General features: G+C 48.2%; 1 protein-coding gene across 1 annotated transcript in view; it reads right to left on the reverse strand.

The window, feature by feature from the left end:
• The window catches only part of Lrrc75a (leucine rich repeat containing 75A), a gene marked incomplete at its 5' end in the record, with an annotated part of 42603 nt that overhangs the window by 6769 nt on the left and 13958 nt on the right, over nucleotides 1-21876 (reverse strand). Inside the window, one exon of the mRNA XM_013031974.1 lies at nucleotides 5819-5947. Coding sequence (XP_012887428.1) covers nucleotides 5819-5947 — 129 coding nt within the window. The remainder of the gene's footprint in view (nucleotides 1-5818; nucleotides 5948-21876) is intronic.

Below are 21876 nucleotides of genomic sequence, written 5' to 3' on the forward strand. Positions count from 1 at the left end.
CACTCTACCACTGAGTCACATTCCCAGCCCAGGAGCTGGGTTTTTATGAGGTCTGAGCAAAGAGGCAGAAGCTAATGAAAAAATTATTAGGTCAAGGGAAGGTGGTGGGGAGCTTTTCAGTTGGGCCCACAATGGAATGTTTACAGCCGGGTTTAGATTGCCCTGACGGTCTGCAGGCAACTTTGGTGGGCTGCCTGGTATCTGCATGCACCTGGGGAAACAGGGTAGGAGTCAATCCTTCATATTCCATCTTTGGATACAAGGGGCCAAGAGGGGAGAGGCAAGCCCTTCACTACATGTTACACATGTTCTGCCCTTTTCCAGGAACATGAGACACCTTTCCATCACCTCTGGAACCTGGCACCCTATAAGTAAACTAGGGGCTGTGGGCAGCCATATTTCCTGCTTAGAGTAGTGTGAGAAAGAGCTATTCTCTAGAAGGAGTGGAGAGGGAGGCAAAGGAGAAGAGGAGGGACTGGTGGACTGTGGCCATGTTTGCCTATAGTTCTAGGGCCCCTACCAAGCTCAGCTGTCTTTGAGTCGACAAAACACCATAGTCTGTAGGATAAATTTCTCCTGATCTGGCCTAGGTGGTTGTCTTCTTTTGCAACAGTACTAGCCTATGCAGAAGACTCACTGGTAGTTTGCAGAGGCTCTGCAGCTCTTCCTCCCACCCATGGGGAAGGAAGGTGATGGAAGGAGCAGAGCTCCGCACAGGGGAACTGCTCTTAACTTCCCAGTGATGCTGCCTGCAAGTTTGGGGCAAGGGTTCTGTCCCTCAGCTCTTCAGCTCAAGGCTAGCCCTCTACCACCTGAACCACAGAGCCTCTTCTGGTTTTCTTAGTGGTTTTTGGAGATAAGAGTCTCCTGGACTTTCCCGCCCAGGCTGGCTTTGAACCGAGATCCTCAGATCTCAGCCTCCTGAGTAGCTAGGATTACAGTTGTCAGTCATCGGTGCCCGGCTTCTCAGTGATTTTGAAGATGTTTGAGGCAGACCTATAGCCCCACTCCGGGAAGACCTACCACCCCCAACACTGTTCCATCTGTCAGCTGTCAGCCAGTGATGCCTTCTGCCACCTTTACTTCCCCAGGTACTTCTTTAACAGCCCCCAAGACTCCAATAAGAATAGCCCTTCACTCAAAGGCTACCCTCATCCAGTCATTAAGTCATTCATTCATTAAGCACTGACTGAACCCATCTTTTATTATGCACTGCCCACAGTTCCAGATAGACACTGTGTTGGTACAAAGCTTACTCCCTCCCAAGGTCCACTCTCTGCCGAGGACTGAGCTCTGACACTGGGCCAACTGGCTTCTCTGTTCTCTGCTTCCAGTTGGCATCAGGTAACGGAAGCAAGATCAAGGGCAGGAAGAGCAAAATGTTGAAGGATTTACCCATCATTCTTCCCTTGCTTCAGCACATGTGGAAACCAACCTCTCACATGAACCCCTTGTTTATCTCCTGGCATCTGTGTCAGGGGCACCCCGCCACCCCCAGTACTGGGGTCTGACAGACTCAACGGAATGGCAGGAGTAGTAGTATGTAACTTGAGGCTAGATCATGAAAGGTATCCTGGCTTTGGGGATAAGCTGGCTTCATGATATGATGTCCAGCAGTCCTGGAGACTCCTGCCAACAATCTGTAATGTGCCATTTTGGAAGTGGACCTACCAAGCTCTGTCCAACCTTTTTTTTTTTTTGGTGCCAGTCCTGGGGCTTGAACTTGGGTCCTGAGCACTGCCTCTGAGTTTTTGTGCTCAAAGCTAATGCTCTTCCACTTGAGCTACAGCTCAACTTCTGACTTTTTGGGTGCTTAACTGGAAATGAGTCTCACAGAGGTTTCTGCCTGGACTGGCTTCAAACAGTGATCCTCAGATCTCAGCTTCCTGAGTAGCTAAGATTCCAGGTGTGCCACCAACACTGGGCTTCTGTCAAGCCTTCTGATGATTGCAGTCCTGATCAATGTCCTGAGACAGCGTAGAGTAGGATGCCCTGAACTCCTGACCTGGAGACTGTTCAACAACAAATATCTCCTTTTTTATTTAATCTATTCATTTTGAGATAGAGTGACTTGCTATGTTGTCTAGACTGACCTCAAACTCCTGGGCTGAAGTGTTCCTCTTGCCTCAAGCTCCCAAATATAGCTGGGACCACAGGTACGTACGTACCCCTGTGCCTGGCCCAATGTCTAAATTTTTGGGTAGTCTCTCACAAAGCAATAGATAATACAGCAGCTTATTGGAGAGCTGCCTTACCTTGGCTCCTGTTTTATATAGCTTCCTCCACTGCTCCTTGGGTATTCAACTTTCTACTGATGGGGTCTTTGGGTGTCTCACTGGTCCCGCTGACTTACTTTGTCTTTTTCCAAGGCTTTTTTTATTATCAGTTCTGGGGCTTGAACTCAGGGCCTAATCACTGTCCCTGAGCTTTATTGCTCAAGACTAGAACTCTCCCACTTTGAGCCAAAGTGCCATTTCCAGTTTTCTGGGGGTCAGTTGGAGATAAGAATCTCACAGGGTTGGGAAGATGGCTCAGTGGTAGAGTGCTTGCCTTGCATGCATGAGGCCCTGGGTTGGATTCCTCAGCTCCACATAAGCAGAAAATGCCAGAAGTGGAGCTGTGACTCAAGTGGTAGCGTGCTAGCCTTGAGTTGAAGAGCACAGGGCAGCACCCAGGCCCAGAGTTCAAGCCCCACAACCAAGAGGAAGTCCAGAGAGGATGCTTAGGTCAAGGGATGGAACCTCAGCCACAGGAGGCTCATGCTATTGGAGAAGCAGTAAAGTCCCTAGATAGGAAAGGATCTGATGTGCCAGCAACAGAAATGTGCTGTGTGACTGGAGAAGAGCATACAGGGCCAAGAATGGTAGTGATGAGATGAGAGATAGGGGTGCCTTTTATTTATTTTATTGGGGGTCTGGTCATGGGGCCTGAACTCTGGGCTTGGGTGCTGTCCCTCAGCTCTTCAGCTCAAGGCTAGCACTCGACCACTTGAGCCACAGCGCCACTTCTGGCCTTTTTCTTTTTGCTTATGTGTTGCTGAGGAATCGAACCCAGGGCCTCATGCATGAAGGCAAGCGCTCTACCACTGAGCCACCTTCCCAGCCCCCCCCACTTTTTTGTCGGATGTGGGGCTTGAACTCTGGGCCTGGGCGCTGTCCCTCAGCGCTTCAGCTCAAGGCTAGCACTCTACCACTTGAAGCACAGTACCACTTCCTGTTTCCTGAGTGGTTTATTGGAGATAGGAGTTTCATGGTCTCTCCTGCCCCGGCTGGCTTTGAACCGGGATCCTCAGATCTCAGACTCCTGAGTAGCTAGGATTACAAACATGGCCACCAGTGCCCGGCCCTTTTAATTTTTTTTGTGGCTCTGGGGATGAAACTCTGCTTCACACAACCTAGGTCAGGGTTCTATCACAAACCTGTGGTTTGGGTTTTAGTTAAACTAAAAACCGCATTGAAGAATTTTCAGCAAGGTCTGTGTGTAATCCAATTAACCCAGCACTAGCAAGCTTTCTGGCTGCTCCCCAGGGCATAGGAGGTGGGAAGGTGGTGCTGATGCTTGGAAGCCAGTTGTGTGCTATTTTAGTTAGCCTTGGAGACAGGATGTGGTTGAGAAGGGGAGGGCAGAGGACAGGGACAGATGGGCAGGTCACTAAGTATGGCTCCTTTCAGTACTGCTCTCAGACTGTTGGGACTGGCTCTGCCTTCCATCACAGAGCGACAAATGTGCCCAGGAATTTCACTAGGATACCTTCACTTTGTAGGGGTGTTAAAGCCCTGTCCACTTGGCCTGAGATCCCTGGCTTTTCTGTCTCATCAGGCTTTTGTTGAGGGGCTGTAGTCTCAGCAAGGGAAAGATGATTTGTAAGGGCTTCCCTATGAGACCAGCCAGAAAGGGCCATTTCCTTCCTTCCATCTAACAGCTAGCTGATGGAGGTCTATCGCTGTAATTAACAGTCCTAACATCTGTGTACACCTTCTGGTCCTGTTAACTTGAGCTGCTAGGACAGTCTCAGATGCAAAGAGCTAAGAGGAGGAAGTTGGCTTCTTAATTCAAGGCTGGCACTCTACCACTGACCATGCCTCAGTTCCAGCTTTTCACTGGTTAATTAGAGATAAGAGTCTCATGGACTTTTCTGCCCCCCAAAAGGTTTCTTTGAACCTTGATATTTATATTTCATCCTCCAGAGTAGGTAGGATTACAGGCACCTGGCTAGCTTGTTGTGTTCTAAGACTTTGGGTGCGATTACAAGGTTGTTGTTCCCCTTTATCAGTAAACACCTTGTCTTTGGTGCATGGGAGGGCACACATGCCAGGATCATCTCACTGAACCTTCCAAACAACTTGAGAGGAGAGGCATAATTTTTTTTTTTGGGTGCCAGTCCTGAACTTGAACTCAGAGCCTGGACCTTGTTCCTGAGCTATTGTGAACAAGGCTGGAACTCTACCACTTTTTTTTGGTGGTTAATCAGAGGAAAGAGTCTCATGGACTTTCTTGCCTGGGCTGGCTTCAAACCAGAATCCACAGATTTCAGTCTCCTGAGTAAAAACATGATTTTGATTCCTCTTTTAAGGTTGAGGAAAACAAAGTTCAGGGAATCAAGTGATCTAGAAAAGTCATACCACATGCAATGAACTGAAGGTTTGTGTCCCCATTCAATTCCTGTCTTGAAACCCCAGTACCCAGGGGATGAAGTTATGAGTTGTGGCTTTGGGAGGTGGGGTTCATGGTGAGATTAGTGCTCTTAGAAAGGAGAGGCTAGCAAGCTTTTTATCCTCTTCCTGCCACACGAGGACCCACAGAGAAGGCAGCAGTCTTTGACCAAGACGAGGTTTTTCACAGACACTCAGATCTTGGACTTCCATCCTCCAAGACTGAGAGAAAAATATGTATACAAACCCTCCACCCCACAGCACTTTATATAACAGCCTGAATTGACCTAATAGTCCAAAATGACTAACAAGCTAGGAACCACCCATCCCTCCAGTCCAACTCAGACAGAAGGGAAGAACCAGAGAGCAGGAGCTCCAGGTCCCCCTTCTAGCCCAGCCTGGTCCTGTTTTACCAGGTCTGACAGGCAATTAATTACTTCCTGTGTCCAGCCCCGCACTGGTTCATGAGGTAGTCCCAAACAATACCAAAGTTTCTCACATAAGTATAACCTTTCTCACATCACATTATTACCTGATTTTTGTTTTTCTCAACTCTCAAATGGGCATGAAAATACAGCTTGCGTGTGTGTGTGTGTACGTACAGGGATATGAGGGGGGCCTATGCCATTTGTCTAAACTGGAGGCAATTCAATCAGTTTTTAGAAAAGGCAGATGTTTGGCTCCTGAAGGATCTCCTATAAGTCTGTCTCTGGTGCGTTCCTGCTTCTCCAGACTGGACCATGTATAATCTGAGTGAGAGATGAGGTTGCTGCCAGCCATAGTTGGTTAGTTCCCATGGCTCTTGGCATCAATTAGCTCTTCTCTCTCAGGCCTCCAGGTTCCCGGCCTGCCAATCCTCATTACTGTCTTTTTTCTTACTATCTCATATCTGAGCCCAGTGTCCCTGCCTTCTGCTGACCTTGGTTGGATCCCAGTAACCCACAGCCAGCCCCACCTCAAGGTCTTGCAATCGCAGGCAGCTCCAAGAGCCTCTAAGAGAAGGTCCTCAGACAAAGCCACAGATGTAATCAGCACCAGGAGCCTCCTTTCCCTGAAGCAAAGTTCCAGCTCTCTGGGGACCATGGTGTTCCATGGTCAGATCTGTGCTCTGAAAGGTGCCCACCTCACACCCCAGGACCTGGCTGGCTCAGACCCCAACGCCCTACCGGCTTGGGGCAGTGGATGTAGCGTGCCAGGCTGATGATGAGGTCGTGTGTGATGGGGTCCACCAGGTTCCGGAAGCTGGCATAGCGATACAGGACATCATCCAGTGAGGTTGACTCCATGCCCAGGTCCTGCAAGAGCAGAGGATGCCCAGAGGTCAAGTGCCATCCAACGCACAAAGCCCTGCCCAGGAGAAGCAGGTACAGCCTGGAGGCAGCTCAGCCTCTCAAGAAACTAATCAAGAAAGAAACCATCTGGAAGACATCAGGAACCCCCCTCCCTGCCCCCTCCACCCAGCCTGTTTATCTCTCATTGAGGAAGAGGAAAGACCAGTATCTGCAAGACCCCCAGCTCTGCAGTTCCTGGCTTATTAACCTTTCTCAAGACAACTTCCCCACTAAACCTTGCCTCTGACTTTCCCAAGGATGTAGTCAAGGAAGGCAGGCTTGGAGCTTGTGATTGCTTTTCTCCAGAGGCCAAGTTTGGAACTGACTTTCATAGTGAAAGGATTGTCAAGGATTGTTTATTGACCTCCATTTGTATTTTTTCCCCTACCTCCAAGAGTACTCAGACTGCTGCTTCTGTAGATGACCCAATTTCAGTGTTCCTTTGCCTTGGAGGGGTTTGTGTTGGAGTTCTAAGGTGAAGCTTCCAGATATCTGCAAGAAAACCTCAGCTTGGCTCCCTGAGAAGGCATTATTTGGGTCTTCCAAATGAGAAGGAAGGGGAATGGGAGTGATGCCACAAAGTGGGGCAAGGAGGCGGAAGACACCCTAGAATAGAGGTTACTCTGGCTTGAGAAGGGACACGCATTTGGGGGTAGAATGGGGTTCAGCACATGCCACCCCCAAATGACACTGCAGCACTTGAGCAAACAGCCCAAGCAGCAAGTCCTCCCTAACCTTCTCCCCTGACTTTCCTCTACAGTGATAGTTCATGATCTCATCCCAGGGAAGTACCCTCTATTACCAGAGGAAAGAAATCCCTTTATTCTTGAAAACACAGACACCAAGAAACTTTACAAACTTGCTAAATTTCTCCAAATGTATTATCACTAAATTGAAGCTTTTCCTCCACTCAGTCTTTTGCATACTATCCATGAAAATGTACAGATTTCTCACCTGGCACCGGTGGTTCATGCCTATAATCTTAGCTACTCAGGAGGCTGAGTTCTGACGATTGAGATTTGAAGCCAGCCTGTGCAAGAAAGTCTGTGAGACTCTTGTCTCCAATTAATCACAGAAAAAGCTGGAAGCAGAGCTGTGGTTCAAGTGGTAGTGTGCCAGCCTTAAGCACAAAAGCTCAGGAAGCCCCCCAGCTCCAAGGACTCTGTAGAGACCCCTGCCCATCAGCAAGGGTCACCAGGGTATGGCCAAGATCCATGACCAGTGTGAATCTGGACCTAAAGGCCCTGCTCCAGCTGATCTTTGCTCTGAACATTCTATGATTCTTTTACAATGCCAGGGAATGGGCAGTTTGTCCCATTTGCAACACAACCCAGCTTGCATTTCCCGTACTTGGCTGCTGGGAACTTGACAAGAAATTCTCTGCTTAATAGAAGTAAAGAAATAAATGTTTTTCCTATTCTGGAGTGCTGGACTAAACACTACAATTTGCTAGGCCCTGGGCAGGGAATGTGAGGGGTATCTATCTGCCTGGGTTCCAGAAGAGGTGTTTACCAGTCATTGGAAGGGATAGTCTCAATATTTCTGAACACCTTTCCCTATGTGATTCTCAGAAATCCCTGGAATGAAGGAGGCAGCTCATCAGCATTCCAATCTATAGCTGGAGAAACAGAGGCCCAGACAGGCTGACTTCTTGAACTGTGGCATTTTAGGTATGGTGGGGTAGTGGTGGGGCTAGACCTCAGCTCTGGTCTGTTTTAAGGATGCTATGTGAACTTACCCACTATGAGGGTGAGCTGGGTCTGGGCACTGGAGGGAGGATTGGGATGAGGTCCTGTGTGTTGTGGCTAACATGTTAAAGAGCAAAGAAGGGATCTTTGTGGATGGATCCAGAGGGGCCAGAATGCCATACCCTCTGTCCTGTGAAGAGCTTCACAGAACACACGTGGAGAATTTAGGAGATACTCTGCTCTCTGCTTCTTATCACAAGGACACCAAGGGGCCAGCATGGGGAGCTGTGTTCCCCCAAACCTTATAGGCCAATCTCTGCTGTTGCTGTAGCTTCCTGCAGAGCTGGGTCTGCAACATGGCTGAGTGGCAGGGGCTTCTGAGCATTGGCCACCAAGTTCCAGGGCTGGGTCCTGTGCAGAACCAAGTGCAATGCTGGCCATTACCTCTGTCCCCACCTGTCTTGGTCAGTACTGAGCCTAGGACCTTGAAGCAAGCTAACTAACATGGTTGAGTCTGCGTTCTCCTCTTTTTCTGAGTGACTCAGCCAGCATCTAGGTGAGAAAAACAGAACAAAGTAATGAGGGCAAAGCCTCTGGCAGGGATAAGTCTTCATCAGTGATTCTTCTCTTCCTTCCTGGGGTCCCTCTCTCTCCAAGCAGTGGTGCTTGACCTCTTTCTTTCTTTCTTTCTTTTTTTTATGGGTCTGGTCTTGGGGCCTGAAATCTAGGCCTGGGTGCTGTCCCTCAGCTCTTCAGCTCAAAGCTAGTGCTCTACCACTTGAGCCACAGCGCCACTTCTGGCTTTTTTTTCTTTCTGTTTATGTGGTGCTGAGGAATCGAACCCAGGGCCTCAAGCATGCAAGGAAAGTGCTCTACCACTGAGCCACCTTCCCAGCTCCATGCTTGACCTCTTTCTAAACCAGGTATCAATCTCAGGATGTGTTAAAGCCATAAACACTCAGGAAAACACAGGTGTCAGGGCAGGACAGGGACCTTGACACATAAAGCCCACGGTGGTCTTAGGGTCAGAAGGGTGTATTTGGGTTGTATGGACACAGTGCTCCAGGGCACACTATTACCCAGCCAGGAATGATCAGAATATACCCATCTTGCCCATGGTAGGAGGCTGAGAAGGCAGGAAGTCTCAAAGTGGAAGGGCGTGTGTTATAGGGTCTCAAAAGGCCTATGTGGTTAAAGGGCCATGGCTCAGCATGTGGCTTCCCAGCCAGACCCTGCTTGTAGCTCAAGGCTTCCTTTCCCGGGGACAGGGAGGCGGGGAAGGAAAGCAGAGGAATCGGATGGTAACAGCACAGTGATTCCTACAGCCACTTCGCCTTTTCTTTCTTTCTTTTTTTTTTTTGGGTCCGGTCGTGGGGCCTGAACTCTGGGCCTGGGCGCTGTCCCTCAGCTCTTCAGCTCAAGGCTAGCGCTCTACCACTTGAACCACAGCGCCACTTCCGGCTTTTTTCTTATGTGGTGCTGAGGAATCGAACCCAGGGCCTCAGGCATGCAAGGCAAGCGCTCTACCACTGAGCCACCTTCCCAGCCCCCCACTTTGCCTTTTCAACCCTGGCAATCAATGGGTTGATAGATGTCGCAGCCAGATCGCCCTCACATCCTCCACTTTGCCTTTTCAAGACCTTTCTTCTCCCTTTAATTTTTCTCTTTCTTTCCTCACCCTCCCTTCGTCTTCCTTTCCTCCCCCCCTCTCTCCCTTTTCCTTTCTTTTTAGGCCAGGACCCAAGCTGGCCTCAAATTTGCAAACCTCCCTCAGTCTCCAGGCACATACCCTCACATTGGGCTACGGGTTATCTTTCCTTTAGTCTGCTCCTCTGTGTACTTCATAGCAGCCTCTGTTCCTCCCATGCTTTGCCCCATGTGTCCTCCTGAGTATACCTCTGACACCTAGTAGACTTAGCCCCAGTTGACCTCCAACTCACTCTAAGTCTGTAGATAAGAGCTTAAGGGAGAGCTTGACATCTGCATTCTTGTCCACAAAATGAACTCCAACAGCAGCTATAAACTGTGTTCCAAGGTCTTGGGGCTTCAGGTGGGGACAGTGGTGGTGGAAAAGAAGGAGGCAAGAAGAGCCTTCAAGATTATAAGCCCTGCCTGGCTCCTGGCAGGGAAGCATTTGGTTTCAAACAAATGAACAAGCAATCAAGCAAACAGTTGTCAAAGAAAAGCTGGAAGCCAGGTGCCATTGGCTCACATCTGTAATCTTTTTTTTTTTGGTCCGGTTGTGGGGCCTGAACTCTGGGCCTGAGTGCTGTCCCTCAGCTCTTCAGCTCAAGGCTAGCGCTCTACCACTTAAGCCACAGCGTCACTTCCAGCTTTTTTTCTTTTTTGCTTATGTGGTGCTGAGGAATCAAACCCAGGGCCTCAGGCATGCAAGGCAAGCGCTCTACCACTGAGCCAACTTCCCAGCCCCTCACATCTGTAATCTTAATCAGGAGGCTGAGATCTGAGGATCATGGTTCAAAGCCAGCCCAGGCAGCAAAATCCATGAGACTCTTATCTCCAATAAACCACTAGAAAACCAGAAGTGGTGCTACAGCTCAAGTGGTAGAGTGAGCACTAGCCTTGAGCTGAGGAGCTCAGGGACAGCATCCAGGCCCAGAGTTCAAGCCCCAAGACCAACAACAACAATAACAAAAAAAAAAAAAAGAAAGGAAGGAAGGAAGGAAGGAAGGAAGGAAGAAAGAAAGAAAGAAAGAAAGAAAGAAAGAAAAGCTGGAAACCTAAAAGCTGGAAACCTAGAATTAGGTGATTGCTCAGATGTCTTATGGTCTTGGCAGCCTGTTCATTTCCCAGACCCCCCTGCTTCCCCCCCCCCCGCTGGTCCTGGGGTTTGAATTCAGGGCCTGGGCACTGTCCCTGAGTCTCTGTGCTCAAGGCTAGCCCTCTACCATTTGAACCATAGCACCACTTCCAGGTTTTCTGAATGGCTTACTGGAGGTAAGAGTTGCATGGACTTTTCTGCCTGGCTTTAAATCGTGATCCTCAGATCTCAGCCTCTTGAATAGCTAGGATTATAGGTGTTAAGACATCAGTGCCCAGCTAGGCCCCCATCTCTGCTGATCCTCCCATTCTAGAAGGACCAAGGCAACAATGCTAGCTAACCCAGTAGCCTGGCAGGTCTGAGAAGATGCAACATGCCACTCCTGGATACAATGATCCTTTCTTTGCTGTCACTCTGGTACTGGCAGTGGCTTTGTCTCTCCGGTGTTTTCTCTCTAACCTAAAACAGTTGTTTCTTGATGGAGGGGGAAAGTAGGAGGAAAGTGGGGGTCCTCTAGAAGGACATACATTGGGGAACTGAGTCACAGCCAATGCTTTCCCTTTGGTCAGCTCTCTCAAAGGTCCCAGGAACACCAAATAGGGGCTGGGCCAAGGCTGTTTGCTCCTTTTATTGCTTTCTTAATCTCAGCCCCACCTATGTGCCCAGAATGCTATGTTCTTTAGGGCACCTCTTGGACCCAAGGTCCTAGGCACTCCCAGCCTCCTTGGTGTCCTTTCTGCACCCCTACCCTAAGCCAATTTATTGAGGACATTTGTGTCACTGACATGGGTAGTGTGAGGGAGAGATGCTACCTGACCCTCAGGATGTCTCAGGAATTGGCAGCCTGGGTTACAGCCCCTTGGGACTGGTTCCTTGCGGACTTTGCACCCATGGCTGCACCTATTTCCCTCTGGTGCCAGCAGGAGATACGCTTTAGAATCAAATACACAAGTAGCCCCCACGCTAGCTTTGGAGTGAGTGGCTGGTTTGCCTCCCAAAGCAGGCAGTATGGAGGAAAATCCCATCTTCCTTGTTGTGAGTCTAAACAGTGCATCTCTGGGAACGGTCAGAGTGTGGGTTTATTGTTACTGAGCAGGTGGCTGAGTCAGAGCCACTGGGGAGTTCCGCTTAGAGGGGGTGGCTGGTCCGGGCTGAGCTGCTGTTTCTAGTAGCTCACATAAGACACAAGCTTGGGTAATCAGGTGGAGGACTTACTGCAATGAGAAGAACAACGGTGTGGCTAGGGTTGGAGACTGACACAGGAGCTCAAAATAGCACTGCTCAAAGCCACCGCCTTGGGGAAGCCTCAAGACACTTTGAGGGTTCTTCCAGGGCCTCTGCCCTGTGACATAACCTATGGGCCACTGCCTTTTCTACACAGACACCAAGCAAAACAACCTGTGTTGACAGACAATGCAGAGGCAACAGGATTTCTAGGAAGCCGGATGTTAGAGACAAAAATGTCAAAAATGCCCTTCACATACAGTTTCTTTTAGAAAAACGTAGCCTTTTTTGGTAAAAATTTATTTCACCCATATGTGTTTATTATTATTTTTTCAATTAAGAACATGCTTTAGCCAGGCTCTGGTGGCTCATGCCTGTAATTCTAGCTACTCAGGAGGATGAGATGAGAGCTGAGGATTACAGTACAAAGCCAGCCCAGACAGGAAAGTTGTGAAACTTATCGCCAATAAACTACTCAGAAAAAGCCAGAAATAGCACTATGGCCCAAGAGGTAGAGTGCTAGCCTTGTGTACAAAGTGGCTCAGGGACAGCACCCAGGCCCTGAGTTCAAGTCCCAGGTACACCAAAAAACAAAACCAAACAAAACCTGCTTCATTGAGATGGAATTCAGACACTAAAAGGACAGAGTGTGGGGTACACGTAGCTCAGGAGCACCTTGAGTGCTGTGTGAGGCCAGACCCTAAAAAATTAAAAGAAAAAAATATCCAACCAAATGATTTTTTTTTGGGGGGGGTCCGGTCGTGGGGCCTGAACTCTGGGCCTGGGCACTGTCCCTCAGCTCTTCAGCTCAAGGCTAGCACTCTACCACTTGAGCCACAGCACCACTTCCGGCTTTTTTCTTTTTGCTTATGTGGTACTGAGGAATCGAATCCAGGGCCTCAGGCATGCAAGGCAAGTGCTCTACACTGAGCCACCTTCCCAGCCCTGAACCAAATGATTTTTAATATATTCAGGAATTCATGAAACCATCACCACAGCCAATTTCAGACACCATTTTCATCTCTCAAAAAAGATACTCCACAACCATTAGCTCATTCCCTGCTGTTCTCTACTCTGCCCAGGCAGCCGCTTCCCTAGTTCTGCCTCTGTTCAGTTGCCTATTCTGGATTTTCCTCTTATCTAACTGTAATTATACAGCTTTTGATCAATAGCTCCTTCCCCCTTATTACTGCTATTTTTAAGTAAGCAAATAAGCCCTTAAATCCCTTTGTTTCAGTTTCTAACATGTAACTAGCATTAGGTATGACCCACATAAGGGAAACTTCTTTGAAGCCCTGTAATTTTAAAGACTATAAAGGGATCCTGATTCCAAAGAAGCATTTGAAGGCCACTAGGATGGAAGAATGTGTTGCTGGGGAGAAAGAGACAGAGAGCCCTCTGGGAAGGGTTTAGCTTCCCAGGCCTTCTTCCCTCTGGACCCAGCTAGCTCCATCTCTCATGTCTTTTTTTTGGTCGGTCAAGGGGCTTGAAACTCAGGGCCTGGGTGCTGTTCCTGAGCTCTTTTGCTTAAGACAAGGCTAGCACTCTACTACTCCTGAGCTGTAGCTCCACATCTGATATTCTGGTAGTTAACTGGAGGTTAAGAGTCTCACAGACTTTCCTGCCCAGGCTGGCTTTGAGCTGCAATCCTCACATTTCAGCCTCCTGAGTAGCTAGGATTATAGGCATGAGCCACTAGTGCCTGGCTCTCCTGTCTTCCATACCCTCTACTTCTATAGTGAGGCTCCTGGTCTAAGTAGGCAGAGCTCATGTGGTGATGTTAATGAGTTCAGGGGAGACTTTCACCCATAGCTGGTTTCTACAAGGAAGAGCAACACTCTGGAAAGTAGCATCATGAGAACCAAAACCCAGGAAACTGACTTGTCCCTATTCCATTTTCTATAGCTATTAACAGAGTACCCAACACTAGGTAATTTATTTGTTTTTTTTTTGGGGGGGGGGGTCCAGTCATGGGGCCTGAACTCTGGGCCTGGGTGCTGTCCTTCAGCTCTTCAGCTCAAGGCTAGCGCTCTACCACTTAAGCCACAGCGCCACTTCTGGCTTTTTTTCTCTTTGCTTATGTGGTGCTGGGGAATCGAACCCAAGGCCTCATGCATGCAAGGCGAGCACTCTACCACTGAGCCACCTTCCCAGCCCAACACTAGGTAATTTATAAGAAAAGAAGTTTATAGGGCTGGGAAGGTGGCTCAGTGGTCGAATGCTTGCCTTGCATGCATGAGGCCCTGAATTCCATTCCTCAGTACCACATTATAGAAAAAGAGGGAAGTGGCACCGTTGCTCAAGTGGTAGAACACTAGCCTTGAGCTGAAGAGCTGAGGGACAGTGCCCAGGCCCAGAGTTCAGGCCCCACAACCACCCTCCCCCCTCCAAAAAAAGTTTATAGTTAGTTCATGGTTCTGGAGACTATAAATTTCAACAGACTGGCCACATGTGGCAAGGGCCTTGTGCTGTGTTATAACACAGCAGATGGCATCAGATGGAGGAAGTGCCATTGAGAGTGGTGAGCTAGAGCGTGCGGAAGAGATCAGGGAACAAAGGCGCTGACCCACTTTGTAACAACTGCTGCTGCTCTCTACAGAACAAATCTATTCCCCTGAGAGCAAATCCAGTCTCATGAGAAAGATATTAATCCATCTTATAGACTCTATCTCCTGAAACTTCTACACAGGCAACCAAACTTCAACCAGAGTTTTCATGAGGCCAAGCCACATGCAAGCCACAGCACTGACCTGGAAAGAAGCTGTGGTGGAGTGTCTCAGGGAGGTTCAACATTTGTCTTTCTTAGCTCTGGTTGGTAGGTTTGGGGATTTCAGATCCAGGTTCCTGCCACTGTGATTATTACTTAAATGAGAAAAAATATCCAAAGAGGTTTGTATATACTGATGTTTCCTGTTTACTGTTGTTCCTGCTCAGTTACATCCACAGGTTTCTTTTATATTCATGCCTGCCTGGGTGGTCTCAGTCACCCCATACCTGACCCCCTTAGGACTAGACAGATGGTTTATTTGCTTTTTTTTCTTTTCTTTTTTTTGTCAGTCATGGGGCTTGAACTCTGGGCCTGGGCTCTATCTCTCAGCACTTCAGCTCAAGGCTAGCGCTCTACCATTTGAGCCATAGGGCCACTTCCAGTTTTCTGAGTGGTTTATTGGAGATAAGAGTCTCACAGACTTTCCTTGCTGGGTCTGGCTTTGAACCTTGATCCTCAGATCTCAGTCTCCTAAGTAGCTAGGATTACAGGCGTGAGCCACCAATGCCCAGGTTATTTGCTTTTTCTTTTCATGTTGGTATTAGGGCTTGAACTCAGGACCTAGGCACTGTCACTTAGCTTTTGTCACTCAAGACTAGCACTTGGGGATGGGAAGGTGGCTCAGTGGTAAAGTGCTTGCCTCGCATGCATGAGGCCTGGGTTCGATTCCTCAGCACCACATAAAACAGAAAAAAGCTGGAAGTGGTGCTGTGGCTCAAGTGGTAGAGTGCTAGCTGAAGAGCTGAAGAGCTGAGGGACAGAGTTCAGGCCCCATGACCAGCAAAAAAAAAAAAAAAAAAGACTAGCGCTCTCCTACTTGCCCCACTTCTAGATTTTTGGTAGTTAATTGGAGATAGGAGGGTTGGGAAGATGGCTCAGTGGTAGAGCCCTTGCCTTGCATGCATGAGGCCCTGGTTTTGATTCCTCAGCACCACATAAGCAAAAAAAAGAAAAAAGCTGGAAGTGGCTCTGTGGTTCAAGTGGTAGAGTGCTAGCCTTGAGCTGAAGAGCTGAGGGACAGCGCCCAGGCCCAGAGTTCAGGCCCACGACTGGACAAAAAAAGACAAAAAAAAAATTGGAGACAGGAGCCTGCCCTTGGAACTGTGATTATAAGATCTCAGCCTCCTGAGTAGCTAGGATAACAGGTGTGAGCCACTAGCACCCAGTGGTGGATTATTTCTGAGCTCCAAACTATGAAAATTCCTTCATGTTGAAGTCATAACTTGAGACAACTGGGCTCAATAGAAGCTCCTCAAAGTGCTGTGCATGTTGCTGGGCTGTCCTCTGGTATTTAGCAGTGTAGGCGGCTTGGAGACTGTTGGACATTTCTTTAGTTTTCAACCCCACACTCCTGTAGGGCTATCTTTGCCACTAAACCCAAGCTGCATAGCTGGAAGGTCCTGGCATACCTTTTCCTTTCTAGAAACAGCAGTCAAACATACATAGTAGCCAAGAGTGCAGTTGATACCTTTATGACAATCGCCCAAAGTCAGCCTCTCCCCGTATTGCTCAAACTCTCCATTTCTCATCTTCATCCCACAAACCCTCCTGGAGCTTGGCTCTTAACTTCCTAATACAAACATAGCCTCTCTGGCCAATCCAATTCTCAGATCTAAAAAGTCTTTTCCCTACCCTCAGATAACAAGCATCAGCAAGGAGGTGAATGGTACGGTCACTGAAGAATAGTACAGCCATTGCTTAATCCAGTTACATAAAACCCAGCAATCCTACCATTGGGTATACATCCAAAAGAATGAGAAACAGGACTCCGGGATACTTACTTGCACAGCTAGGTTCAAAGCAGCATTGTTCACCATGGAGAAAAAATGAAAGCAACCTGTTTACTGATTGACACATGCATAAACAAAACAAAGCATGATATATGTACTCTATGGGATATTATGCAGCCTTAAAAGGGAGGAAACAGACACATTCTCCAACATGGAAGAACCTAAAACACCAGCAAAATGAGCCAGGCAGGACAAGCACTGCATGATTCCACTAATGTGAGGTCTCAAAGTATAATCAACAGGGACAGAGCAGAAAGGTGGCTGCTAGTCAGCTAGGGTGTGGAGAAGTTGCTGCTTAATAGGAATTGAGTGGGCTAGGAAGGTGGCTCAGTGGTAGAGCGCTTGCCTTGCATGCTCGAGGCCCTGGGTTCAATTCCTCAGCACCACATAAGCAAAAAAAAGAAAAAAGCCAGAAGTGGCGCTCTGGCTCAAGTGGTAGAACACTAGCCTTGAGCTGAAGAACTGAGGGACAGTGCCCAGGCCCAGAGTTCAGGCCCCACGACCGGACCCAAAAAAAAAAAAAAAAGGAATTGAGTTTGGTTTGTTTTTGTAGGTTGTGGGGTTTGACTCTGGGCCTGGGCACTGTCCCTCAGCTCTTTAGCTCAAGGTAAGTGCTCTGACAGTTGAGCCACAGAGCCACTTCCGGCTTTTTCTATTTTTGTGGTGCTGAGGAATGGAACCCAGGGCTTCATTCATGCTAGTCAAGCACTCTATTACTTCCTTCCCAGCCCTGAGTTTGAGTTTTAAAAGATGAAAGGTTCCAGAGCCTGGTTGTATAGCCTGATGTATTCAATATTACTAGACCGTCCACTTAGTTGTCATGTCTAGCATGACAAGGCCCTAGGTTCCACCCCCAGCATTCGTATATGTGTGTGTGTATATATATATTAAAATGTTATCTACACAGAGAAAATGGGAAGGTTGGGGTCTTGCTATCTCCAAACAGCCATCTTTCTGCCTGTATTTTCCTAAGAAAAACCAATGGCAGCTCTCTGGGATTTTTTTTTTCTTCACTAATAAACTCTGCTGGACTTCCCAGGACCACCTTCCATGTTGAGTTCACACTTCAAGGGAGCATTGCTACTTGCTGGCAGCATTTTATTTCCGAGCAGTTTTCATTTTGCTTATTAATCTCCCTTTTCATCTCCCGTTGGTTTTCTTTTCCTTCCCAGCGTGGCCTCTTTTTGTGGCCTTTTGTTCCTTTCCCATTGAGTTCATTTCTTTGGGATCCTGCAGTAGAGATCAGTCTCAGAGGTCAAGGTTCAGGCTCCATGATATTTATTACAAATCCAGGTTTCTCCTTCACCATTTGCTTTCCCTTGAAGGTTGGGAAGGAGGGATACCACGTTCCCCAGTATGTCCTTATTCTCCTGGATGTTTCCATTAGAAGAGCTGCATCAGCTGGCAGGCTCTAGTTGGCTGAGGAGCCCAGCCCTGGGCCCAGTCTCAGGCATTACTGTGACCAACCTTGACCAGGGTCATCTTGGCTCAACCCCACCTCCTGGATCTCTGACTAGTGGTAGTCTGTGGAAATCTACAATGATGCCTCAAAGACATTTCTTGTCCCTGGTTGAGACCACCAGCCCTGCTTCCACTTGGATCAACTCTCTTCCTTTACCACCTGGAGGATCTCTGAGTCGCTCTTTATGGATGGGGGCAAGAGAGAGGCAGGATAAGGGCAAGATAAACTGATCTCCCAGATCAGCATCCCATTTGCCTGAGGTTCAAAGGTAAAGTCCTGAGACTGAGAGAAAACAGCTTCCAACCTTTCTTTGTGCGGGAGGGAAGCCTGGATCGGTTGGCTGGTTCTTGGACAAGCCCCACATGTCTGATAGTGAGAGGAGGTTCCTTTTCAGACTGCCTACCTGTCTTTGTTTTCACTGTCTGTGCTCAGAGCATTCATCTTTTTTTTTGAGGGGTGTCTCCTGAGGTGTGTGTGGGGGGGAGGACTGGGAGAAACCACGGAGGGGGCTGCTAGGCAAGCTCTATTTTAAAAACCCCCTTCCCTTTGAAACCTGAGGTTTCAGCCCATGCCCTGCAGGGGAAATGAGCTGGCACTTCGTCTCTCCTCCAGGCGTGACTCCACAGTTTCTGCATCAACCAGCCGGGGAAGGAGGGAGGCAGCGGGCTCTGAATATTAACTGGCAAAGGTAGACAGCTTCAGTATTGAAATCTCTAGGGCCTGAGTGTACAGAGCTGCTTAATGAGGTTGTAATCAAACACAGCCCACCAGAAGGAAATTAATTGGAGTCCAGAGGGCGAGCAGGAAGTGGATGGGGCTGCCTCTGTTTCTCCCAGGGGAACCAGCCTAGGGAACACCCCTCAGACAGCAGCTGGGTCCCTGAACTCTCATCCTTTCCCTATGACATTCTGGCTTGCCTTCTAGGGGAATCCCAAGGGAAGTGAGGGAAATGTCAGGTGCTGTTAGGGAAACACAGCCTGAGGAAGCAACCAGGGAGAAAAGCAGGAACAGCTCAGCTAAGGAGCTTGGAGCAGACAAGACTTGCTTCTCTAAGAAGCCTTCGGAAGAGGGGCAGAGTCTTTAAAATGCCACAGAGAAGGGAGGGGAAGCCTAGGATATATGTGTACGCTGAATATGAGAAACAGATGCAGGATATAGAGGGTTAAACAGTGCTGCTCCAAAAGACATGCCTATGTCATTATCCCCAGAACCTGTGGTGAGCCTATTTGGAAAAGGGTCTTTGCGGATGTGGTTAATTTAAAGATCTCGAGATGAGATTATCTTTGTTGATCCAGGTGGTCCCTAAATCTGAATCAGGTGTACATATAACACACACAGATGATGGTGTTTGGAGGGCTAGGTGGAGCTGGAAATGGCTTGGTGATAACTACCAGACTCTAGAAGGAGGAAAGAACAAAGTCCACTCCCAGGCCTCTGCGGAGGGGAGGGGGCGGGGAACACAACCCAGCTGACACCTTGATTTCAAACCATAGGAGGATAAACCTTGGTTTCTAGAAGTCACCCAGTTGGTGGTAACTGTTAACCACCAACTTAAAAACACACACTGGCTTGAGAACGCAGTAATATTTTGCCTAGGTGTACAGCAGGCAAAAAAGGAGACAAGATCAGGGGAAGGGGGTCTGGATGCTACTACAGACAGACCCAAAGCAATGGGGCCAAACATCATGGATGAAAGCTTCTAAAATGGTGAGCCATAAAAAACCTGACCATAGTCAAAGTGGTGAGCTTAGTTTTTGAAGGTGTCCAGTCAGAGGTGAGACCCTCACCTACCAGAAGGGATGTAGCAGAATTTCTGAAACACATTTTCCCCGGATGCCTGGGATTCTCATGAGTAGCATGGCTTGGAACAGATGATACTAGCATCCAAGAGGCTGTTATATAGCTGCCAGACATGGGGCTCCCCAGGGATGGAAGAATGAAAAGATGCTAAAAGAACCAAACACAAGGGCTGGGAAGGTGGCTCAGTGGTAGAGTGCTTGCCTTGCATGCTTGAGGCCCTGGGTTCGATTCCTCAGCACCACATAAGCGCGCGCGCGCGCGCACACACACACACACACAGAACCAAACACAAATAGAATCTAATCTAGTCGTGAAGCCACCTCAGTGGGGGAGGGGGCAGGGGGCTTAGAGACGGTGGGGATACAATGACAATGAGGAAACAAGCTACTGGTCCAGAATCTGAGGGCTGATCTCACCCCGGAGGTGGCACTTGGGCAGCCGGTAGGAACTGCTTCCTTATCAGTAAGGTGTTCTTAATCCAACAAGGGTTAGAATTAAATCAAGTCCAAATAAGCCTAGGAATTACAGATCTGTTATTTCCCATATCTGTAAAGTTCAAGGGAATTACACATCTAAGAATATCTCACAGTGTGGCCCTTGAACTTCCAATTTAGAATTGAGATCTTTATTTGGAGCTTAATGGTTTTCAACAGAACCAGAGAGGGAGGATTTGGTCAAGGGTATTAACAGGGTGTTTTTGTTTGTTTGTGTGTTTTGTTATTGGTAGTTTGTTTCTGAATGCCAGTACGGGGGGGGGGGTTGAGCTCTGGCTCATTTTTATTGCTTACATTGCTGGCTGGCACCTCACCACTTGAGCCATACCTCAGTATGACATTTTGTGTTTAATTGGATGGGAGAGTCTTGCAAACTGTTCTGCTCAGACTGGATCTGCCCAGGTCAGCCCTGCCATCACAAGGAGCAGTTCTTCCATAGGAGAAGGGAGCCTTATGCCTGGAGAGATTGGGCTATTCGAAGCCATTGCTCAGACTTAGGAAACACTCAAATAAAGAACACTCTGCATGAAACAGGCCTCTTTGTAAACAGATGTTGGCCTATTGCCAAGTGTAATTTAATTAAAATCCAAGAAATGGAAGAAACAAAAACATAAATACAGAAGGATAGTTTTTCTTTAGAGGAATTTGTGAGGTGGGGAGAATTAGGTTTAGTCCCCCATGGTCACAGTTCACCCCAGACATGGCTCAGGTAAGGAGGCAGGAGACCTGGCCCCAGACCTGGGTTATCTCTAAGTCACAGTGTAAAGGGCCAGTCCCCTCCCAGCACTGAGCTTCTCCACCTGCAAACGAGAGGTTGCAAGTTCCCTGGTCCCAGAGCGGCAGAAAAGCGGAAGAGAGGCTTGGGCCAATTTGTTTGAAGCATAAAGAATTCAACAATAACCAGGTTTTCTTCTTCAGCTGTTGGGTGTCTATGTTCCTATGCTTGTTTTCTTTTAGTGTTGGGGGTGGATCCCAAGGATTTAGGCATCCTACTACGGAGCCACATTCCCGGCCCTTCCATGCCTCCTGGCCCTCTGAAAGATGATGACATTTGGAATATTTTCCAAATTTACTTTCCAAGCCCCTCTTTCATTTTCCCAGAGCCTCTTGTGCAACTGGGATTCTGCAGGAAGTCAGGGGCCAGGAGGTCCCCAAGGTCCCCTACGTTCCACCAATTCTGAGCACTTTCTTATTTAGTGACCTCCTAATTGCTCTGCTTGGGAACTAATTCAATCAGCTGTTTATACCTTCCAGCAAATGCATTTCAAGTCCATTCCATCCCTCTCCATGGTAAATTTCCTTCTTTCCTCTGTCCCTCTCTTCCTCCTTCCTATCAATCAGAGTTAAAGGTCTCACGATGCAGTTAGTCCAGGTTGGCCTCAACCTCTTGATCCACACTTACAGATGTGCAACATGCCCAGCTAATTTTGTCCAACTTAAATGAAGGGTTTGGTCCAGCATCAAAGGATTACTAGGTAATGGCAAAAGAAGGAGAAAGGCCTGGAAAATCCTTCTGACTCCACATTAATCTTATCTACTTTTCCAGTAGAAGACTTCACAAGGACACATTTTCAGTGAGAAATTGAATACTGGAGGCTTGTAGCTCACAGTGAGAGGGAGGTAGAGACAGTAGAACTCTAGAGTCCCCAGAAGTTCCTGACTCTACCCCTCCTGGCCACTAACCCTTGGGAGTTAAGTGTATTAGCAGGCTTCTCTGGAGAACCAATTGATGTGTGTGTGTGTGTGTAGACAGAGGAGAGGAGAGAGAGGGGGAGAAATTGGTTTATTTTAAGGTCATGGCTCACGTGATTATGGGGGCTGGCAAGTCTGAAATCTGCAGAGCAGGCAGTAGAACCAGGGAAGAATTGACATTGCAGTCTTGTACT

Source organism: Dipodomys ordii, unplaced genomic scaffold (genome assembly GCF_000151885.1).
Source record: "Dipodomys ordii isolate 6190 unplaced genomic scaffold, Dord_2.0 Scaffold147, whole genome shotgun sequence".
NCBI classification, from domain to species: domain Eukaryota; kingdom Metazoa; phylum Chordata; class Mammalia; order Rodentia; family Heteromyidae; genus Dipodomys; species Dipodomys ordii.